A 22791-nucleotide genomic window follows, 5' to 3' on the forward strand; every position below is an offset into this window, starting at 1 on the left:
GAAGGAGTTGGCTCTCTCACGTTGTGTCTTGTATCCATCATTTCAAACTCCTATGGCATTTTTGCTGATCTGGCTGTAAACAGAAGCAAAATAGAACTCAGGAGTGAAGCCAATGAAAGACAGGTCACAAACAATTTAAATGAAGTAGAGAAATGGAATTTAGCCAAACCCATGAGCTTCTCCTTGCTACACTGCACCCTACCACCCTAGAGGTAGGGTGCAGAAGCCCACGTCTAAAAAGAAGCCACTACTTCATGGTTTGGGAGAAAAAAAAAAAAATGCTGATTAAGAGAAAAAACAGGGTTTGCAGCATTGTTGATGTCAGCAGTGGTAGAATCAGCTGCTAGTCCTCTTAGAATGAGGAGGCATATTGCAATAGAAACCACATTGTCTCTAAAAAGATTGCAGAGAACATTACGAGCAAGTTGTCTCCAACATCTCAGATTTATAGCACGGCCTGGCTCAGAATCACTGCAATTTTGGTGCTTCCTCCCAACAAAAACTGTTATTAAGGCCTGAAACTCTGTCCAAGACTTTTATTCCTATAGCAGTTTATTATCATTCTCTCTTCTAACCCTAGAAATTCAACAGCTCAATGATCTCCCTAAGCTGAATGTCAATCTATGTGCAGGAACAGTTCAGAGCTACAGCATCCACCTCCAATAAAACACTTTCTGTGCAAACCACTGGGGGCATGTGGAGTCTCAAAGTCACCAAAACACATCTCATTCCACCTTAATCTCTTCTGGTATTAAGAGAGATCAACAGGTAAGAAAGGAGAAAAATGTGCCCTGGCATGTCCATAGGTGGTATCAGGCATTGATGTGTGGAAAGAGTGTGGAACACTAATGCCATGAAGGTGGAAGAGAAAAGTGCAGGGGAATTTCTATGTAAGATGTGATGCACAAAACAAACAAACAATATGTTTGCACAGATAACAGCTCTTCCAGACAGCTGAACTGGCTTTAAAATGAATTAGAGATGGTGAAACAGCACAACTTGCATATCCCACCAAAAAGCAAGCAAACTTTCAATTTATCGATTCCAGCTCTTTTCCCTTCAGAGAACTGAAACATTTTCCTACAACTGAGAGGACTCAGATCCAAAGGCAGATCCACTGTGACACTCCAAGGCTCCCAGTTGATTCTTCTGTGCCACCATGTCTGCACTTTATATACTGATATATGGAAGAAATCCCCGTGTAAGAAAGAGGAGATTAGAGGTTAATCTTTGCTTTAACAATAAATATAAGAAGCTACTTGACAAACCATTTCAGTCTCATGGGTTAAATGGAACCAGCTGTACCTGTGGCCATCATGCAAACAAAACACTGTCACTAAAAAAGAAGCAATTTCTTTGGGGGTCAAAAAAGTGGGTAGGACAGTACACTGCCATCACAAAGGGTCAGCTCAGTCAGTCTGACCCACTAGATACTGTCAGTAATTTAACCCTTTCTCATCTATATTGAGCCTGATCAGTGCTGCCTGGTTGAAGCACAAAATACAGGATGAAAATTCTAAGCAGTGATGTTTCTGGAATTTTTAACAGCTGCTGCCTGCTTCATTGCTTGAACTCAATTCTCTGAATTAAATCCTGTGAAATCCAGTATTTTCCCCAAGAAACACGTCTGGGATTATCCTAGAGATTTCACATGCACAGGATACTGGCAGCTTCAAAAGACAGCTCCCTGCTGACTGAAGGAGGAGCAGGTATTACAGGGCTCCTAAGTCTCTGCAAGCAATATAGATATCATATCCTTTTCCTGTATTACTCTATAGACTCCAATAAATCTACAGAATTCAGCTTACCACAAGGCTACTGTTTTTCAGACCAACTGACCCAATGACTGGTATTTATTTGCTGAGACAAGCTCCATTAAAATAAAAAAGTTAGAAATCCACACTCTTCCTCCTCATCACCACAAAGATGACATCTTGTTGCCAATCTGCCTGCCAAGAAGGCATCTGGAAATAATATCAATACCACAATCTACAGGCATCCCTCCAATGCATTAATCAGGTCATTAGAGTTCAATACTGACAGCATCTTTAGGAACTGGAAAGGATAAAGCTGTGGTAATAAGGCACAGTGAAGATGGATCCCCAGGGTCTAGTTAGATCTTCCCCTCCTTTTTTCTTTAAAAAGCATACAGCATTAGCATTTTGTTCCTCAGTATTTGGTTTAAATTTACCATTTTGAAGCTCGAGCAAGGCCTCTCAGTTTGACGCACAAACACGTAATAGAAAATGTCTTCCACCTCACTCCTGTCCTTAAAAGGACATTGAAAAAGTCTGGAGAGAATTAAATGGGGCATGAGAACGATTTGGAGACCAGGAAAAATAGATTAAAAATATAAATATATACATATATGCATATTATAGCCAAAATCCATATAAAGTTCAGTTTAAGAGTGTTGCAAGTTCTGTTATCACACAGAGCAGTACCTTCAGGGGTAACCCAGCAGTACCAGGTGATAAAGTTATCTCAGAGGCATACAAAACCCAGGGGCTGGAAACTGAAGTTGCAGAAATCTAAATTTGAGAATGCCTTTCTTCTAAAGCATGAGGAAATGTAACAAATCAGGAGGAAAAAAAAAAAAAAAAAAAAAAAAAAAAAAAAAAAAAAAAAAAAAAAAAGTGTTACGTGAGATTCTGGTCTCATATCTCTCCTTCTCAAATGAGGAAAAAACTCCACGTGACTTTCTGAGAGATTTGTTTTGACACTTGTTGCTGAATATGGTACAAGATGAATGAAATGACACACACTTTTGAAAAGCAGCAGAGTAAAAGCAGAAACACAGTGTATGCCCCGAGATTAAAGAAACAAACATATCACAAATACTCAGTTCTGTCATTTCAGCACATATCTATCTATGTATATATATGCAGATATATCATTGCACTAGAAGTAAGCAGCTGTTGTTCATCATCTTGGACAAAACCCTTCAGGGGCAGTGACAAGGCTTTCCTCAGTGTTTGCACAGCGAGCTGCCATAACATAACTCCCAGTTAACTGCTGTACTCTGTAACTCCAGCATACAAAAGGGAGCAGTCTGCCCTTGTTCCGAGTCTAAGTTATCCAGGGCTGTTCAAAATAACAGCATCAAATTCTGATACTAACCTCAGGTTTTGTTTTCACAAGTTGAGATGCAATATTTGTGAGACAGTTCAAAACTTTTCATTTATCTGGTAAGTCTTCTGGATTTTTTGGGTTTTTTTTTGTTTTGTTCTGTTTTGTTTCCAGAAGTATTTCTCTTTCTCCTACAAGAAACTTTGCAGGGTAGTTTTCCTATAAACCACATTCAAATGGTTTCATTTGAATAATAGAGTGAATAACTGTCATCTGGAAGGGGCAACGTACAGAGAATCCATATAATAAGTTTAAAGGTTTATTTTTATCCTTATTTCTTTATTTTTTTCAAACAAACTCCCAGAAGTAGCTTATAGTAACTTCATGCCTACTTTATAAGCACCTAAAAGTCTTTTTGATCAGCAGACTGAGTAGAGCACGTATGGATAATAAGACATCAGAATAAATGTAAAAACAGTTTCAGAAGTTGAATCTCTTATTTCGGACGAAGTTATTATTTTGCCACTTAAATAAGTACATATTTTTAAACTAATTAATCCAGTTGAACCAATAGAATTAATATTAAATTTCAAGTATGGGGGGGAAAATTGCATATCAGAGACTCACAGTGAATTAGCCTAAAAAAATCACCCCCCAAAAATTCTCCAGTGATCTCCAGAAATTCTGCATGTGAAGCATGCAGTTTATAGTCAAGAGTTTAAATATTTGATAATACTTAAACTCTCTCATGGGTACATTTGCATTTCTAGTGACTTTTATTTTTGTTTGTTTTGTTGGGTTTTTTTCTGGTACATTAGGCTAAATCTAGGCTGAGCCTGCACTGAAGGTAAAGAAAATACGTTCACTCACAAGTTTTATTCAGTGACCTCCTAAACTGATTTTAGTTAGAATAAGACAACTTTGCATTCAGATATAAAAACAGAAGATTCACATTTCTTACCTTTTTTCAGGCCTTAGAGAAGTTCTTTCAAATTCCTTTCTCTCTGATACTTCTTTGTAAAGTGTTTTGAAACCTAGTGATGAAAGTATTAAGAACTATGTATTTGACCACACCATTCATGAAACATTCTAGTAGAGATCCTTCAAATACTCCAAATTAAGGAATGTATTATACAGTTAAAAATTAATTGAAAGCAATGAATTATTATCCTGTTGAAATCATTGATACCAAAGCATCAGACAAGAGAAGTTAGGCTGCAGTAGCCACATAAACCTACCAATCCAACTGCCAAGTAGGAGAAGGTCTCTAGATAACAATGAAAATCCTTCTGAAGCACAGCTAAACCCCTCCACAGAAGATCCTGACAGCCACAGAAATTTCACTTGATAAGAAATCACTCAAGAGAATGGATTAGTCAGATACAGGACTGTAAGAAGTCTTCTGTACCATGAAGATCAGTTCCTGTCCATGACAAGCAACTGTTTCACTTAACGTCATTTCCCTTGCATGTGCCACAATGAGGTGATGAGGCACAGGTTTTCACCACAGATGTTATTTCAGTCAGCTTTGATGAAGAAATTGCTCTGGACGATTTCACTTTCTTTTTTTCTTTCTTCTTCTTTTTTTTTTTTTTTTTTTTTTTTTTTTTTTTTTTTTTTTTTTTTCAGGAGCTATAGAAATATAGAACTTTGCTTCATTATTTAGCTCATCATAGGATGAAGAACTCCTGCAACTCATCAGTAAAGTCATCACCCAGAGAGAGCATATACATTTCCAACAGCTTTCTGGTCCTGGGAGAAATGTAGTAGGCTTGAACCCAAGAGTTTCAACAACAAAGCCCAGACACATAGCTAGATTTGAAGCAAGATTGGTCCAGTACTCACAGGTTAAGTAAAGGCTCAAACAGATGAACTCTGCAATTTTAGGTGTTTCCATTTACAGAATGAGAGGCATTCTGCTATTAGCAGGGGACAGGATGTGCCTCAGTGGTTTAAAAAAAAAAAAACCAAACCATCAAACAAAACCACAAACACTTTAATCCTGTGGTCAGGGCAAAGAGAAGACAGTACCTACATTTATTCACCTACCTAGGTATTGTTGATTAATATTAGCTTCATTTAGCCAAGCATTATTAATCAACAATAACCTGTTTGCATATTTTGTTTCAGTGCTGGATTGCATCTGTACTAGCAGCCCTTCAAAGTGCATCTGTAAAGAGTAAACACCTGTAATGCTCCTTCAAATGCATACACATGCTTTATGGAATAAGGAAAATCCTCCAGTAATTGCACAGGAATGAATATAAACACACTTGAGCTCTTGTAAACATGTCCACAGAGAGTTCTCACATAACCACTGAGTGTTCTCCTACAGGTTTTTTTCTTGTCTGCAAAACTGGAAAAGCAAGGCTAACTTCTTGTTGGATATTTCAAGTGCGTAGGTTTGGATTTATTTATCATTTAGTCCACGATTTCAGGAGTGCAAAGTTTTCATTACCACTGCACATACTCTGTGCATGCAAAAGGTAATAACATGTCCAGCTCCATTAGCACCAGAACAGCTTCATACAAACCTTGTGACCTTCAGTTTTGATAGAAGCCTCCAGAGAGTATTACAACACTGATAGCTGCTGTACAACAAGAATGCATGAGGATGTTTAGAAATACTCAGAACTAGCCCCCATGCAAAAGAAAGGGATGGTACAACATCATTTCTCTAGATCCATATACAGTTTTCCAGTGGAAAAGAAATTTCTGAGTACAGGGACCATCCAAACCAGAGAAAGCTATAAAGCTTACTTGTTAAGGAACACAAAGAACAGCTTTGATTTAAGAGTCACCAAACAAAACCTATATACAGTTAGTTAATTTTAAGAAAGAGGATCATGTAAAGATGTGGGAGAAAAAAAAAAAAAAAAAAAAAAAAAGGACACTCAAAAGGAGCAGTTCAAAAAGCAGGAAGCCTCAGGGAGAGTTAGGAGAGTATTGCAGGGCATAGGTCAGCTCTTAGAAAATGGATTGCTTAAGTAAAGACGGGGGAGCCCATAAAATATGGCAAGTAAAATGTAAGCAGGAAATTAAAAGAGCTAAAAGACAATCCAAAAATTGCCTGCAAACAAAGATCACCGTTCTAGTAAACAGCTCTTGAAATACATCAAGGACAGGAAACCAGCTAGGAAAAGGAGTCCAGCTGCTGGGTGAAAAAGGTGTACAAGACGCAGATGGGGATGATACAGTTATAGCAGAGAAGCTCAGCTAAATCATTACACCAGCCTTTACTGATGAAACCTTTGGGGAGATTTCCACACCCAATACACTCTCTGTTGCAAATCTGGTAGAGGAACCAGACCAATCTGAACTAAAATCAGGAAATACCAGACTGAACAAGGAAGCTAGATGTTAATAAAGCACTGAGACAAAACAATTTTCACACAAGTTCCAAAGAAACTCAAATACAAATTTAAGGACCACTACCCGAGGTATGTAAACCAGAGCTACAGAGAGTCTCTGTGCTTGAGAATCACAGATCCTGCCTGCATCACTTCCAGCTGCAGGAAGGGCTGTGTAGGGAACCTGGAAACCACAATCTGGCAAGTCTGAACTCATTTAAGTAGGAGACTGAATTTTAGAAAGAGTAGTGCTTCACAGGCTTTTTAAGATAGAGAGGAATCAGCAATGCAGGTCCTGGGATTAGTGCTGGGACTGGTGTTACTCAGCATGTTTATCCATAACAAAATTAAATGATTGAGGAAAATGTTGGCAGGTAGGCTTTACTGTAGTAATTCCTCAAGGCAATATCAATTCTAAATATTCCTACTTGGAAGCCAGAGCCATCCTTGACAGTTCTCTGAAGCCCTTGGTTTAGTGTCCAACAGCAGTCCAGAAAAGCCAGCACCTTCACTGGAATCCTCAGGAAAAGAGGAAGGCAGGACATTTCTGCCACTCCTCACAGCCTGAGTGCTCCCACAGCTTTAGTGCTGTGATCTGCTCTCCACATACCAAGGAGGACATTACCAAGGTGTCAAAAAGGCCAACCACATGCAAAGAGACCTACTAAAAAGGCTGGGAGTCCTCAGTTCAGAAGGAAGGCATATGTAGTGGATATGACCAGGTATAACAAAAACCCCATGAGCTACTAAATGCAGAACAGTTGTTTGCCCAACCCTACAAAAGTAGAACAAGGCAGTACTCACTGCAACCAACTCATTTAAATAGAAGGGACATGTTTATCCAGCAGGTTACTAGCTTCTGGAACTTGCTGTCACGCAAGACTCTGAAGGCAAAGGATGTTCATGGGTTCAAAAAGGGATTAAACAAACTCTAGTCAACAGGTCCATAAATAGAGACTTAGAGGACTAAACAGGTACATATCCTCTAATATCCTTAACAGAAGAGCTGTGGAAACTGGAGATGTGTGGAGAGAAATGGATCTCGAGAAACAGCTGCTGGAGGTTCTCCTGTTGTCAGACACAATACTGGGCTAACAGGAACACTGAGGCAGTTCTAAAGTTATTCATTTTTTAGGCCAACTTAGAGTTCCCACACATCACACACTTCCTGAGGATGAATGATGACCCCAACAAAGGAGCAAGGTGATGGCAAGCAAACATATTCATTACCCCTTTATGACAGGGGTGAGAATGGGACAGGGACAGATACAACCAGCAAAGAAAGGGAAATGAAACAATTCAGACCAGTTCAAGGTGCCAGAACTTCTCTTATAACACCCTTCTCCTGAAAACACCCTTAACATCTGTACACACAGTACAGCAAGTAATTATTTTACCCACCCAACTTAATTTTTAATTCATCAAAGTTTCATTTTAGAACCTTTTTTAAATTAACACCATCTTTGAAGACAGTAAGTTATTTATAGCTCTAAAAATGCAATCAGCAAGGCTGTATTTCCTGTCTTGTAAGTGAAATATAAGCTCGGACCAAAAAAAAAAAACCTCACAAGAAATGCAATTACAGCAAGTTTGTTTTCAAGACAATAAATCCTTTGTTTTGATGTTCAATTTATTTCATTATCTTGTTACTCATACAGTTTTAAAAAATATTTTTGTTTGGCCCTTGAGGAAAAAAAAAAATCTACACTCTACAGATAAAAAACTAACAAAGTTTAACAAAGTTCTCTTATTCTTGCCCTCAACACAATCTGTCTCAAAACCTTACACTAGTAAGAAAACCTGCTTGAAAGGAACTAGGACTGGAAAATTCACCACAGAAATCATGACAGGCATGAACAGACATGGAACATCACACATTTTTCTCCTCCTCTGCAGTTTAGTGAGAAGTAGGCTTGTTACTACAGTCCCCTGCTCCAATATCAATAGCCATACGTTACTAATATACTTGTTTTTATACTTGTATTACAGGAATATAAACATTTAATAAACGCACTGCATTCTGCAGTGCTCATGAACTCAAAGAAAGTTACCTCAGTTGTCCAGCAGAGTACAATATAATATAATATAATATAATCAATGTAACATCAAGTACTAAAACTTATTTACATCTTTATGTTTGCTTTCACCCTCTGAGACAAAGCAGAAAGTAAAGAAGTGGTAAAGCACTTGCAGTTAGGGGATCTTACATTAAGTTTAAGGCCAATAGCACATGTAGAGAATGGAACAAAGCCCACACTATTTCACCTGGGGAACTACCTGACCATGTGTGACTGTCCTTGCTGGGGAGGTGTCTGCAAGTCCTTGACTTTTGTAAGCTCATTTTCTGTCTGTCGCTGTGGTCCAGTCAGGAAGTGACCCCTCACTTCTGCTCAGGCCACCCAGGACCCTTCAGCATCCACATATAGCTTGGAAACACCCTGAAAAACGAATATAACTGAGCTCTGTATCAGGGAAGATCTAAATAGATTGAATGGCAACTCAATACTTCCTTATTCATCTGAAGCGACCTTGATAAAGGCCAAATTTCAGGTAAATTGAAGGAGCAATGCTTCTGCTGACTGAGTTTAGAAGCATTTTAAGAAAACACACATGAAACAGACTTTTTCTCTGCACAAGATGGGATTATTTGATCAATAAGCCCCCCAGTGGCCGCGTTCAGGCTGGTTTTAATTTTAATCTGAGCAGAATTCCCGTGGGCCGCCATGAGGGCCTGGTGGCACAGGCCGGGCACATGGCGGGAGCGCGGCCTGCCCCGCGCCTCCCCGGCCTGCTCACCGTGAGGGGAGTCCCGCCTGCTCACCGCCCCACGGACACACCTTGGGCCACATCCCTCAGCAGGGAATGCAAATCCTGCCCCTCCCTTGGGAATGCTGGAGCTCCGGCCTTCCCAAACCCGCCGCCTCTGCCATTCTAATGTGCTCGCTTCACAGTGACAGGAAAAACCTCTGCACTGCAAAGGAACAGGAAAATGAGTAGGAAGAAGAAAGGGGAAATGTGGGAGAAAATTAAACAAACCTTCTTTCACCACTCCCCTGTCTCTGTGAAAAAGAGGCAGCCAGAATGCATAGACTCGCAAGCCAAGATCTCTTCTTAAAAAACCTGCAGGACACATGCTCAGATATTTGCCTGCCTCTTTATACAGAGTTCAGCTAGCACTAACTGCCTCCAGCTGGTTTCAAGTTACAGCCAGGGGAAGTAGTACCATAAAATTCCTCATAGCCACCCAAACCATTACTCTTGTATTTTCTTCCATGTGGGGTCATCACACCCCCTCGGGAAAGCTCAGAGGTATGATAGCGCTGCAGGCCTCTTCAGAGAGAGCCTGACAATGGCGTATTATGAGGCTTGTTGTAACATCCTTTCAAAATTCTTAAGGTCCAGTGGTTTAGAGAAGAGGGCCTTTTGTGTCCGCTGTCAGCTCCAGGAAGCTCCTGTCACTGGCATGGAGACTGCATATGGAAAAGAGCTGCTAAATAGACCAGTTAAAAGAATATAGGCCCAGTTTTGCTCCCACGTCACTGAAAACCATTGAATGCTGCAACTCTGTCGAGGTCAGAGGAACTGCGCTGCTGTGACGACGGGGGTGAGACACCAGCTGTTGTTTCCAAGGCAGGGCTCCCTCTGTGATGTTCTCTCAGGCTCTGCCCAAGACAGGCCACCACGGCACGGTGCCAGGCTGTGTGCAGGCAGGGCTCCCCAGCCTCACCCACACCAGCGCTGCACACCTGCACAGAACAGCACCGGCTTCTCACCGCCCAAACCCGGCTGGGCTTCAGCCACTGATGAGCCTGCAACGCTGTCAGACACAAAGCACTGACTGAGTATCTTCACCTTCTTCCACCAAAGGAAGGGAAAGGTTATGATCATAAAAGACCTGAGGTAAAGAGCTTAAGTAAAACAGGCCGTTCTTGACAAATTTCTCTTTCCTGTGTATTTTAAACACAGCTTGCTTATTGCTTTTGGTTCGTAACTTTCCTTTTGATACAAACAGTGTAAGAACAGACAGTGCATGCCTGGCCTGAACTTTCTGAGTGCTTCTTACAGAACATGCCCTCATACTTTATTCTTTTCACTGAATCAGACTTAATCCTTGTCCAGGAGAGATGGTCAGTATTTTGGCTCTGAGGTTTGGGATTTTTTTTTTTTTAATTTATTTTTAATGACATTGATTCCAATTACATGACATAAAACATACATATGAAAAAACCCTTTTCAAAACCCCTTTACTTAATTTAACTGCTTACACCATTATAAAGAATTAATGGAATCATATATTTCTTCTGTTAGGAGACAAGCAACTTCTTAAGAGTCAACACTGCCAAAAATATTAGGCAACGGTATGCATTTTATAATGGGGTATTAAAGCAGACATCCTGGTTACTATTTGCACCGCACATTCATATATTAAATTAAATTAAATGGTGACTGTCATTTAGAAGATATGGAAAATCTCACACCCCTGTCTCACCTTGTTTGCCTATTGTTTTGCACCGGAAGTGTTCATCAGTTTACAGAATTTAGGGAAAGCAACATCACCTTGAAATCAAGTGCAACAATGCCCTGCTCGGAACACAGAGCTGGGAGCTCTAGTTCCTCTGGCCCGTGCTGCCTGCAAAACACAGCTCTCATAGGCCTCTGCAGCAAACAGGAAACTTGCAGTACTTCCAGGCAGATAAGAAAAGCTAAAACTGGGATCCTTTCATTATTTCTAATAGCTCAGAATGCCTGTGCCATACTGGGTACCACTGTGTCTCCCAAGCCCTCTTTGTAAGAGTATTTGCAGCTCGGTCCTTGGTCTCCCCACTACTCCCTCATCCTCTAACATTTTGCTGAGGTTAACAATCAGGATAGTGATTTTTGCTGCTTAGCAGTGGTTCCCACTGAAAGCTGGATTACACTGGTTTAAACAGTAGCTAAAAGGTCTCTGGGTGAAACTACAGGCTTGGTGATCAGATTATCCTTCACTACACAGTTCCAGTATCCTTTTTGGGTACTTTTGGTTTTTTTTTTTTTGTTCAGATATCATCCTGCCACTCTGCAAATACTTCAGATCACAGAACTGCTGAAGAATGACAGAAAAAAGCAATAAAACAACACAAAATAATGGTTTTAACCTGCTGTACAATAATTAGAAATAAACTACAGTGAGTGTGTAAAACAGCACATGCCATCACTCATTTTCCTCAGCCAGGATGTTTGTGGACTCCCAGCAATTTATCACATTTCACAAGAAGCAACAGCAAGTGATGCACAGGACTGACAAATAGAGCAAGTAGTTTCTTCCCCCACAGGTTAGATTTTCTACTTTGACACAGAATGTATAGTCTGTTTGAAGCCTTTTGCCATGAGGAAAATAACTGAAAACATCCCCCTGTGACAATTTTGTATCCTGTGATGCATTGGCTGCATCACAAGCCCTAAAATTGCCTTTGGTACCATGGAACCTATGCACACATAACAGCACTTCAGTCTGAAGAATTAATATGCTGTCAGCTGGTCGTGTTTCTGGCCAGTGAGTGAATTTAATCCAATTACAGCAAAGGTGATGAGGTCAAGCTGACTCTCAGTAAAGAATCACCAGAAAGACTATCCTCAAAACAGAAGACACTGCAGCTTGCTAGACATGCTGCAGTGAAGTTTAGCAATGCTCAGACTTGTTATAACAAAGGTAAGTGCCAAGAAACTGCTTAGTGCCAGCAAACAGAAGAGGAAAGGGATTCAGCAAGAACACACTTTGTAAAGAACACTGTAATCCTAAGCACTTAATTGCCTTTGGCAAGAGCTGCATCCCATTGCTGTCTCAGAAGTCGTTTTATCTGCAACTTGATGCTCACAGCCACAGGGATGAATGGAGTGGGGGAGGAGAAGGAGCTGGGGGAACTAGTGAGAGAACTACAGTTACCAGTCTGTCTTTGATGAGCCACCAAAGCAAAATATAAAAATTACTGGTATGTGCATAGCCTGATCTGCATATCCAATGCCTCTCATAGAAGCAGATGAGAAACCAACTCTCCTCCAGGCCCTTTAAGTCACCTACAGCTGCAGAGAAATTTGTTGTAGAGTTACACACCTGTATTTATACTTTAGTATTTATGTATGACTGGCCTCGCTTTCAGTCGTTCTCACTGAACCCATGTAGGTTAATAAAGCCTTGTGAATTTGAAGGTGTAGCCAAAGTTTGTTTATTTTCCCTGCCTATAATGCAGCATTCACAAATATTTTACAATATGGTAACCCCAACTCATTGTTCCCACATAAATGGAAGACTCAAAAGTAAATAATGCACCAAGCCTCTTTAATTAAATAAGGAGTTTGGGGGAGGAGTTTCTGCAGACCCTTTTAAATCTTAAAGCCTGCCAACTGGATGAACAAAAGGTAGATTAGGCTCACATGATAAATCCCAGCAAACCTGAAAAGCCTTTGTTAATAAGTCACTAAGGGAATTTTTCTTTTTCCCTAGAATTTCTGCTTACCAGAAGTGAGAGTTAGGATTATTCAAGCAGGTTTGGTTTCCAGCAGCATTAAATGGGTATATGCCTCATGGAGCTCTAATCTCCTCATTTCTATAGAGCTCAATTCTCCTTTCATTCCTACTAAAGCAGAACCAGTTATTCCTAGCTTTTATAGAGGGAGCAGCTGCTGAAAGTTTAGAGGCAAAAAAAGTTTATGAAATTAGTTAAGATTCCCATGAAAATTAACTAGAATTCTGTATCAGCTTGAATAGCGACAACAACAGGAATATAAATGTATTTTCATTTTACTTTGGCATTTCTTTCATGTAGCAGGTTGCTAATGAGCCTTTTAAGTTTCTATTCATAAGTTCGTGTTCAGTAGCTTGTTCACAGAGCCAAATGACATGTTAGTCTGGCAATTAGTTTACTCTTCTGTCTGTAGAGAGGCTTAATGAAAACATTATTAGAGACAGACCTTGCTGTAGCACACTCAATAGACCCGGTACAACTGCTCAGAAGAGACACAGATTTCAGCTAAACCCATACTGTAAAAGACACAGATTTCAGTAAAACCCAGACAACACAGATGACATTTAAAGCTATGTTAAATTTAAAAAAAACTCTGGAGTCCATCCTACCTGGAACCATCTGGGTTCACTAATGAATCCTTTTCAGCACTACAGATTAATCATATCTTCTCTGCATCCAGTGCTGAAACCCAAACAACATATGTAGCCCTAATGTACATCATGGAAGCATTCTCATCAGTGGGATGAAGGCAGCAGTACAAAGCTTGATAAGATCCTGTTTGGTGCAGTGGATGCCACAGAAAAGGTTTAAAAAGTCTACTGCAACAGGTGCAGCAATGTGCTTCTAGAGCCATGAGAGACAGGATCACCTAACCTTCCATGGGAGGTTATAAAAAACAAACAAAAAAAAGAGTAATTTAGCATCAAAGAGAGAAGAGTGTGTTAATCAGCCAAGGGAAGAAAAAACTACCTTCACCTGTGGAATAAAGTTTGGAAAAGCTATTGAGTACAGCTTCTGAACACAGTGAAAGCAAACAACCGTACTGTGTTTTATTATGTACTTGACAAGTTTATGAATGAAAGGAGAGGAGTATGTCTGCAAAACCAGGATCACTTCCAGCCCAAGCTCAGACCTGAATTCAAACTACCTAGAAGAGTCCAATAACCACAGACTGTGGCTACGAGTTCTCCAGAGTCTAACAAGAAACTTCATCCATCTCCTTACATGGCTCTCAAATAGAGCTTCTGAGCACATTTTCTGGATTTAGCCACATCCACAGCTTTAAGGCACAGCATTTGGAGCAGTTCTGAACTCTATTTATATCTGCATTTTGTTTTAGGAGGGCTCTGAAAGTAATTTGTAGCTGTTGGTTTATAGTGTTTCTAAGTTCAGTGTATTTGGCCTGTGTAAGGCTATTGGTATGGATTTTGATTGACTGTAAAAATCGGATCATCGCCCAGAGGAAGTCCTAATGAACTTAAAGGAGGAGCCAGGGAGAACAGAGAACACAAAACAGACCAAAAACTAGAGAAAAATTATGCATCTCTTACATTTAACCTAAGCCAGTAGCAATACGTAATCCCAGCTTATTTCAGACTTTATAAATTCCCTTTCAGCAATATACAAGCAAACCAACAGAACTTCACTGAATTATTTCCTTCCTTCTCCTTTGCACCATGCAGTAGGGCAACTACAGCTATGGACACATGCTTGCAACTGCAGAGTATCTGATTTATAACTTTCTTTACAGCAGACCTTTTAAGACTTCCCTACAAGACCAATAAAAATGGGGTCAGTGATATTAACTGGTGTGAGCCTCCCACGTTTATATAATATTCTAGCTGTGATATTTATTAAACCAGGCATTTCCTATCTCCTCATGTCCATCTAAAAAGGTTAAATGTCATTAATACGTCATCAATACACCAGCACAGGACATCCTGCCTATCACTCTAGGGGCTGGTCCTCTGGCAGCAAACATCCTTCTACTATAACCAAAAAGTCACTCCAGTTACTTTTTGAGTTAAAACACACGTCCTGTAGCATTCATTTGCAAAAGGCTGAAGATGGGTGTAACATTAGTGTATTATGAGAACACAGCACACAGTGACCAGCTAGAGAATAGCATCACTTGAGGAACCAGAAAATACTGGATATGTGCCAGATGAAAATTAACTATTCAGTTATTAAATATAATTCTGGTTCAAAAACAGAAGGCTCCTAAAATGCACTCCTAGAACCTAGTTCCAGGAACATCTCAGCAAATATAGTTGCACAGGAAGACACATATCATATTCTGCAAATAATGAGGCAAGTCATTAGCAGAATAAAATAAAATAAAGATGTGTGCAGGAAGTAGGGGAAGAAAGATAGTAGTTCTCTTAGGGATTTAAAGTTAGAGAGAAATTACTAGTTCTCTTGCAATTCCACTGACAGGAATGTCATTCCCAGCACTCCACAAAGAGGCAGCATAATTTTGTAGGGTCTTAGTGGCGAACACACCTTCTGCGTGTCATGTAACTCCACACTCACCCCACAAATGCTTGGAAACCCCTTAAAAGAAGGGTGTGGAATCAGGTATTTGCACTTATCCTCTCAGCTATTACCTTTGTAGGGAGAATAATGCAGCCTTCAAAACAGTTTTGATTCCCCTTCCTGACTCTAGAAGTATTCCTGTGGATTTACTCTGCAGAAGACCAGACCAGAGCAAAAAAGTATCTTTTAAGTGTAGGAGGAGGGAAGGCTCCTCTGTCTTTTCATCCCTGGTCTCCAGCCCCAGCCAGTCTGCCATGCCACTCCCTTCTAGCCTGAGTGCAGGGAGCAGTGCCAGGCCAGAGTCCAGATGTGCACATACAGGAAAGAGGATTAAAAGGCAAAGAATCCCCAAAAGCATATTGCTCTGTAGCGTGAAGGCAGCCTGCAGAGAAGTGACTTTCCCGCCTCTGCCAAGTTAATGATTTTAAACATTCATCTCCTTCCCCCATCCTCATGCAGCATGTTTAAGTGGTTGTCACCAGGATTTATCCTTCTCTGAGACTCTAAGCGTGTTGTGCAACATGATATAAATTACTTTGAGAACAGCAGAAGCTAAAAAAAAAAAAAAATCCCGGCACATACATTTTTTTTCCTGAAACATTAAAGATGTAGATGTGTAGTGAAGGAATGTTGCTACATGTGCCTCCACATATGCACCTCTATATCGGAAAGGCTCAGGACGCCAAGAGAGAGCCGGAGAGATTATCCTTACAGCCGAGCCTATAAATGCTTCATCTTAGAAATCCTTTGCTACCTGCCAGCAGAGAACAATAAAACTGTAAAAAAATCATACATAAAAGATGACAAGTACTTACTACCAGGTTTGCTTGCTCTGGGATTAATGCACTCCGGGAGGGGAGCCGTAGGTGAGCCCTCCTCCCTGCCGGAGCCCGGCTGTCGCTCTCGCCGGGGAAGGGACGGGAGCTGGGCTGAGACACCCGCAGGAATTCCGCGGCTCCGGTGCTCCAAGCCCGGCATGTGCCCGCAGCCCGCGCCGCTGGGCTGGCTCGCTGCAGCGCCGCTACCTCGTCCCTCAGGAGAAGCAGGTTTCCCTCTTCTCCTTCTCCTCCTCCTTCTCCGCCTCCTTCACCTCCCCCTGCGGAGGATGCCGCGGTACTCCCCACCCGTGCCCGCCCACGGGCTTCGCTCCGCGTCCCGGGGCGCGGCCGGCCGGGAGAGCCCCTGGGCTGCGGGCAGCGCTGCCGGGGCCGCCGAGCCCCGAGCCGCCCAGCCCCGGCTCTGCGGCTCCGGCCGCAGCCCACCTGCTGCTGCTCCGGGCCGGGCCGGGCCGAGCGCCGCGGCAGCGGGGGAAGCGGGAGCCCGCGGGGGAAGCGGTGCCCGGCGCCGATACCGCCTGCGGTCGGCTGCCCTTCGCTCCTTCCCGGAGGAGCCCCGCTCGGCGGCGGCCGGGGGTCCTGGGGGCCAGCGAAGGGACGGGGGCAGCCCAGCACCTGTGGAGCGCCGCTCGCCCCGCGGCGGATGGGGGATGTCCAGATCTGTAAGAGGAGGGAGTAGGGATGCACATGGATGCCGCATGAGCCGTGCACCGCAGAGCCTATGGGGATGTGGGAGTTATAGATCTTGGATCTCTGGGATGCATGTATGGGAAGTGTAGAGGAGTGTGGTTATGGGCTGGCATGGGATGTGAATGAAATACATATGGGAGATGTGTGTGTGTTCTGGAGGAACTGGGTAGCTTGCGTATAGGGGAGAGCACAGAGGACGTGTGTGAAGGTTTGCCCGGGACTGGGATAGCACGCCCTAGGCGTGTGCATGTGGGTATGTGTGCGGAGTGTAGGGCTCTGTATGGAGCTGCAGCCCTGCCCTGCCACAGGCACAAAGGGGGCTCAGGGCTGCCCCTGCCTCCCCCAGCCCCAGGGCCTGCCTAGCGCCCAGGCTCTGCACATCTGCCTGGGGACGTCCAAATCTGGGGCAGGGGATTTAATTTAATAAACCGTTTACAGTTAATTGTGTTAAGTGCTAAAGTAGTGTAGAAGGAAGAGCAAATGCGAGATGGGGACAAATTGAATCCTCTTCAAACAATAAGACCTTAGAACTGCTGTTTCATAATGTGGGGCTGGAGACCCTGAAGAGGAAATGTATGAAGTCACATACATTGCGAACTTAAAGTCTTTTTACTCTGATACTTTAATGTTTTTTTTCATTTACACATTTAAAAAACACAATCAGCTCTGTATTTGAAATGGACTTAGAGCCAGATCATAAGCATAAATGGGGACAGACATACAGAAAGCCCAGGTTCTATGGATAAAGCCTTTCTTTCCTGTCCTCTTATGTTCTTCTGTGCTGCAGATTGCTGCTAGGTATGTTAATACACGGTTCTGAACTGCTACAGAAAAAGAAAAGCACAAGCTGTAGAAAACCTGCCTCTTCACTAGGCACTAAGGTGCTTTTAAGGGTGATGGAGTAAACTACAGCCCAGGCTTCAATTCTTTCTCTCCCCTGACTGTTTCATCCTAAAAGCCCTCAACTCAGAAAAATGGGGCCAAGATAAGCAAGTCACAGCAAAGCTGTTCTTGGCTACAGTGATGTCAAGAGGTTTGTATTTGCAGAGACCCCAATGTTTTCCATTTCGATTCTGAGGTGAATCTTTCTGCCATTGATGGAGCATGTGTCCTGCAACCCAAGAAGGCTGTACATGGAGGCAGTGCAGGATGCTGCCTTTTCCTGGTACCTGAGCTTCTGTGAAGGATGAGAGCAGTCAGCAGCATGAGTCCATGAAAAGCTACAGCCATCGCTTTTGGCTTTTTCAGGTGCAGTACAAAGGGACTGCACTGGGGGGAATTGCTGCTAACTCTTCAGGAGGACGCAGTGTTAGTTTTCTTTTTCCTAATTCCTTTAGATTGACTCTTAGGAGAACAAGATGCTTTTGCTGTTTTAAAGGCTCTGGGACTTTGAAAATAGGTTAATAGAGACTTATTTATTTGTTTATTTTTATTTCGACCAGAATCATTGAAAAGGGAATCCTAAAGAAAAGCTGTTTTATTGTCAGAGGTCCTGAGTGCCTCAGTCCTCACTTGCTCTATTAAACCTCTCTACCTGTTTGCTACATCCAGCCAGACTGACACTTCTGGGCCTTTTCCTTCTCCACTCTCCTTGGTTGTGGCAAATTCTGGATTGCCAGATGTTTTTCTCTTTAGTCCAAAACAAACGGGCATCCATCCCTGATCCTTCCGGATGCGCATAACTGTCTGTCTGTAGTGGATTTCAGATGGCAGTGCGTGCACACAGAGCTCCACAGCTACACACCCATCAGCACATGAGCTGTTAAAAGCAAGATGCTTGTTGCATGAACACTTGTTTTCAGCAGATAAATTATTATTTGGCATCAGAGTACAGAAAGTACATGAAAACCAAAGAGCCACACAGAGCCAGGGACAAGCTTGCTTCAATCTTCTCTGTGGTCTGATTGAAGACTTCCAACACCTTTTTGGAAGAAGTTTTCTTCTCAACATATTTTAACTGTTAAGAAGATGCTGCTCTGCATCATGCTTATGCTTTTCTGTGCTGATTTCTAGCCTAGACTTCATGAAACCTTTTTCTTGTAAATGTTCTCATGTCTTACCAGTTGGAAATCGCTGCTCTAGACAATCTTGTAATAGCATCGCCGTCTCTGCTTTCAATTTAAAATGATTGCTTGGGCCTTAAACACTCACAAAGAACAAGGCCCAATGCTGCCAGTGAACCCACATCTGCCTTCAGCTGAGAGGGAGGAGTAGGAGACACTTGAATCATGATGAAAGCCACTGAGCTCCATAAGGAGAGCAGACGGTGCCCCTGCTGGGTTTCAAGGGATTGACTCATTTTCAGCAGAGCTCATCTTTTTTTCCTGTTTTGTTTTGCTGGGTTTTTTTCTTTGCTGGTTTGTTTTGTTGGGATTTTAATTGCACAAGTGAGATCAAGAAAGAAAAGGAAAAAAGTGAGGGATCTCCCATCCTGGTAGAAACCAGAATGACATAATACTTGAGGTCCAGTCACACTTCGTCCCTAGAGTCCTTTTGGGACCATTTATCTTCTAGTTGGGCCTTTGTTCTAAGGGCCCTCTAGGATGCTGGAAGTCAATAGTTCCACTTCTTTAGATGCTGATCTTAAATCTGATCGAGCTCAAGATAATGAAACTTCAGAAATGACTTTTAATGAATGCTGCTGGCTGCAGTAATCCTGTGCATTCTGAACTGACTGCTTGAGGGTTGTTTTTTAATTGTAAACATCCTCCATGCAGCTGCTCCAGGGACGTGTTTAGGAAACAGTGGCTGGCTGTGTTTAAAAGATTTCAACTCATCTTGACCTACATTTAGATTTTTGTAGCTTACAAGCCACGGGCTGTAACCAGCAAAACCCTCAGAGAGCTTATATAGCTTCTGTGGGGCAGGGCACGGGAAATGAGCGAAGGATGAAGTTACCCAGCTGAAGTGTCAGGAAAAGTGAGTAACTGAAGCTGAACTACGGGGCTGGGATGATTATCAGGTGATTATGAGAACAAGGAGCAGCACTGCAGAGAGAGAGTAAAGACAACCTCTCCTTTTGCCTTGTGCTCTCTTCCCCATTCATCCTTTCAGTGGCAATCTTTCTGTAAAATCCTTTTGGCTCCTTTCAGGATAAAGTTCAGGATGTACCCAAAACACAATTGTATTTTGATATGTGCTGCCTTCTCACTTACACTTCTGCTCCACAAATTGCTTAAGTTTAGGGCTTATTCCTGATATGACCCCTAATTAAGCAGGGAAACTGCTAGAATCAGATACATAGGAATTAACTTTATTGAAAAGAAACATGTTTTTCCATTTCTCTGAGGCCATTCTTTCTTTTCTTTCTGGCACAAGAGCTTGTTTTGGGGTTTGTTTTTTTTTTCAGAATATAAACTCTAATTTTAGATGCAATGCAGTTTCGAGCCTCTTAAGATTAGAAAATAATCTTCTAAAAAGGGAGCCACTATAATATCTTCTCAAATCTGCAGGCAGACTAAATTATCATCCTCATCCTGCTTATGTCTTTGCTGATTGTGAACATAGAAAGCATTAAAAGCCTGTGAGTTTCGTGCTGCAAATAGAGATTGAGCATGTAAGGAGGGGGGAAGCCAAGAGGTCATACAAGTACTGTATGTCAGTACTAACACTGACGTACAGCATTTAGGGCAGCATCAGTTTACTCAGCCCAGGAGAAAGAAAACTGGATTAGATGTGCCAGCAAAAGACCACACAGGTAGTTTATGCCTATCTGGTGACTTGCACTGGTATCTCAGCCTTTATACTTCTATTTTTGATGGAGAAAGGGAACAAGGCTGTAAGCATTTGGCTGCTGGGGAAGTTTCAGATTTGGAAACTCAGCAGCTGTTTTATCATCTTGTGATAAAACAAGGCTGGAACAACATAAGCTAGTGAATAAAGAAGGAAAATCTAGCAATTTCATTGACTTTAATAGCAGCTAAATTGCACAACTTGTATTTCAAACTAACAGACTGTTCAGACTAGCAGACCAAATATTTGGTTGAACTACAAATATTCTGCATCTTCATTTTTCCAAAGCCACAGGTGGTGGCAGAGAACTTCCACTTTCATAAATTAGAGCATCAAAAACAGTAATTACTTCTGACTTGCTGAATGAAATCCATCAGCAGGGTGCTATGGGTTTTCATGCAAGCCAAGTGGGTAGATAAAGGGAGTGTGTTGTGCAAATGGACACAGAGAAACAGATACCAGCTGAAGCTTGATTGACCCTGCAGATCAAACAGAGTCACAGAACATCCTGAGCTGAAAGAGACCTACAGGTCTTCGAAATCCAGCTCCTGGCCCTGCCCAGGACACCTCAAGAATCACACCATGACCCTGAGAGCATTGTCCATACACTTCTTTGGCTGGCGCTGTGCCTACTGCCCTGGGGGGCTTGTTCCAGTGCCCAACCACCTTCTGGGTGAAGAACCTTTTTCTAATATCCAACCTAAACCTTCTTAGGGTTTATTGTAAAGACAGTCAACAGAAGGAAAATCTTCCCACTGTGCAATGTGCAGTCAGCTTTGTCCTTTTTCATTAAATGGAAACAGTGCCTGTGCATGGGGAAGATACAGCTTTTTGTCCTAAAGCTCTCACTCCAGCAGAGCTAAGTTCAAATTGACCAGGGGAGATTGAGATGAATCAGAGGCTGGGAAAAATCAGCAAATATGCTTGTTACTGTTTCTATCAAAGCACAGTTCTATTCTTCTCAATAATCTAGAGTAGAAAGTTTCCATTACATCTGGAGTTAGTGTCCTCTGCTATGCGTACAGAGACCAGCCAAGCCAGCTACAGAGTATAATTTACTTTTATTACAACCTTTAGTCTCTAATCTCAATTTCTAGCCTAAAGAAAGAAGCACTGGTGGTGGCTACATGGCTGCAGCATAATTACAGAGATGCACGGTATTCTGATTTTATTGTTCTCTTTTTATTTTCTTCCCTTTTTAATGCAAAGCTAAAGAATGCAAACACCCCAACCCTCGGGAATGAAAGTGAAGAACAGTGTGACAGAAACAATGTCTGGCAAGTGTTACGTAACACAGATTTGTTGCCCTCAAGAAGTAAACATGATAAATTGAGAGATATATTTGAAGTTTGCCTAATTCATGGCAATAAAATTGTTGTTATTTGACAAAGCTCAGATTAGGTAACTTCAACAGTTATGGGAGAGTAATGCACCATTTGTAATTAAAAGCTTTTGCCAGGAAATTCTGTTCAGTTATCAACCAATACACCAACAGTAAAAATGCAAGAAGATATTATAGTTACCTGTGAATGCAGCACATACCTGACCATGCTCCAGTGCACATTTGGAATTCCCAACCTCCCACAGCAAGTGTTTCACACAAGAAGTTCACTATCTATATTTTGGAAGCCAACTCCAGTTACGCTGCAGATACACCCAGGCTTCTGGATTTATGGCCAGAAATGTGAGTGAGTCTACTGCAGAGCAGGTGAAAATATGCAACTTACTGAGGGGAATGCTTCCCTCCAGGAGGGGAATGCTTCCCTCCAGGAGGGGAATGCAGGATTTCCCAGGCACTTCCAAGATAACTGTATTTGCACATCATTCAGCTGTGGCACACGTACCTGAAGATACCATGTAGGTGTAGCTAGTACAATTTACACATCTAAGGAGAGAGAAAATGAATACTTGTCCCATTCCTTCTTGTTCCCTGAAAGAGGAAAACATTCATTTTTACCAAATTTAATGAGAGAAACCAATCTGTCTTTATTGGTGCCCTAGCTGAAAGTATTGTCAGCAAATTCCATCTAGACTAAAAGCTTTAAGTCCCCGTGGTGGTGTCAGATTTCTCAGACT

The 22791-nt window shown here is 41.9% G+C and overlaps 1 protein-coding gene across 1 annotated transcript in view; it reads right to left on the bottom strand.

Moving 5' to 3' along the window:
* The window catches only part of MYLK (myosin light chain kinase), a 199490-nt gene extending 183040 nt beyond the window's left edge, over positions 1-16450 (bottom strand). The window contains exon 1 of the mRNA XM_066323075.1: positions 16273-16450. Coding sequence (XP_066179172.1) covers positions 16273-16435 — 163 coding nt within the window. The 5' untranslated portion in view covers positions 16436-16450. The remainder of the gene's footprint in view (positions 1-16272) is intronic.
* Positions 16451-22791: the final 6341 nt, after the last annotated feature.

This window comes from Sylvia atricapilla, chromosome 7 (assembly GCF_009819655.1).
Source record: "Sylvia atricapilla isolate bSylAtr1 chromosome 7, bSylAtr1.pri, whole genome shotgun sequence".
In the NCBI taxonomy this organism is placed as follows: Eukaryota; Metazoa; Chordata; class Aves; order Passeriformes; family Sylviidae; genus Sylvia; species Sylvia atricapilla.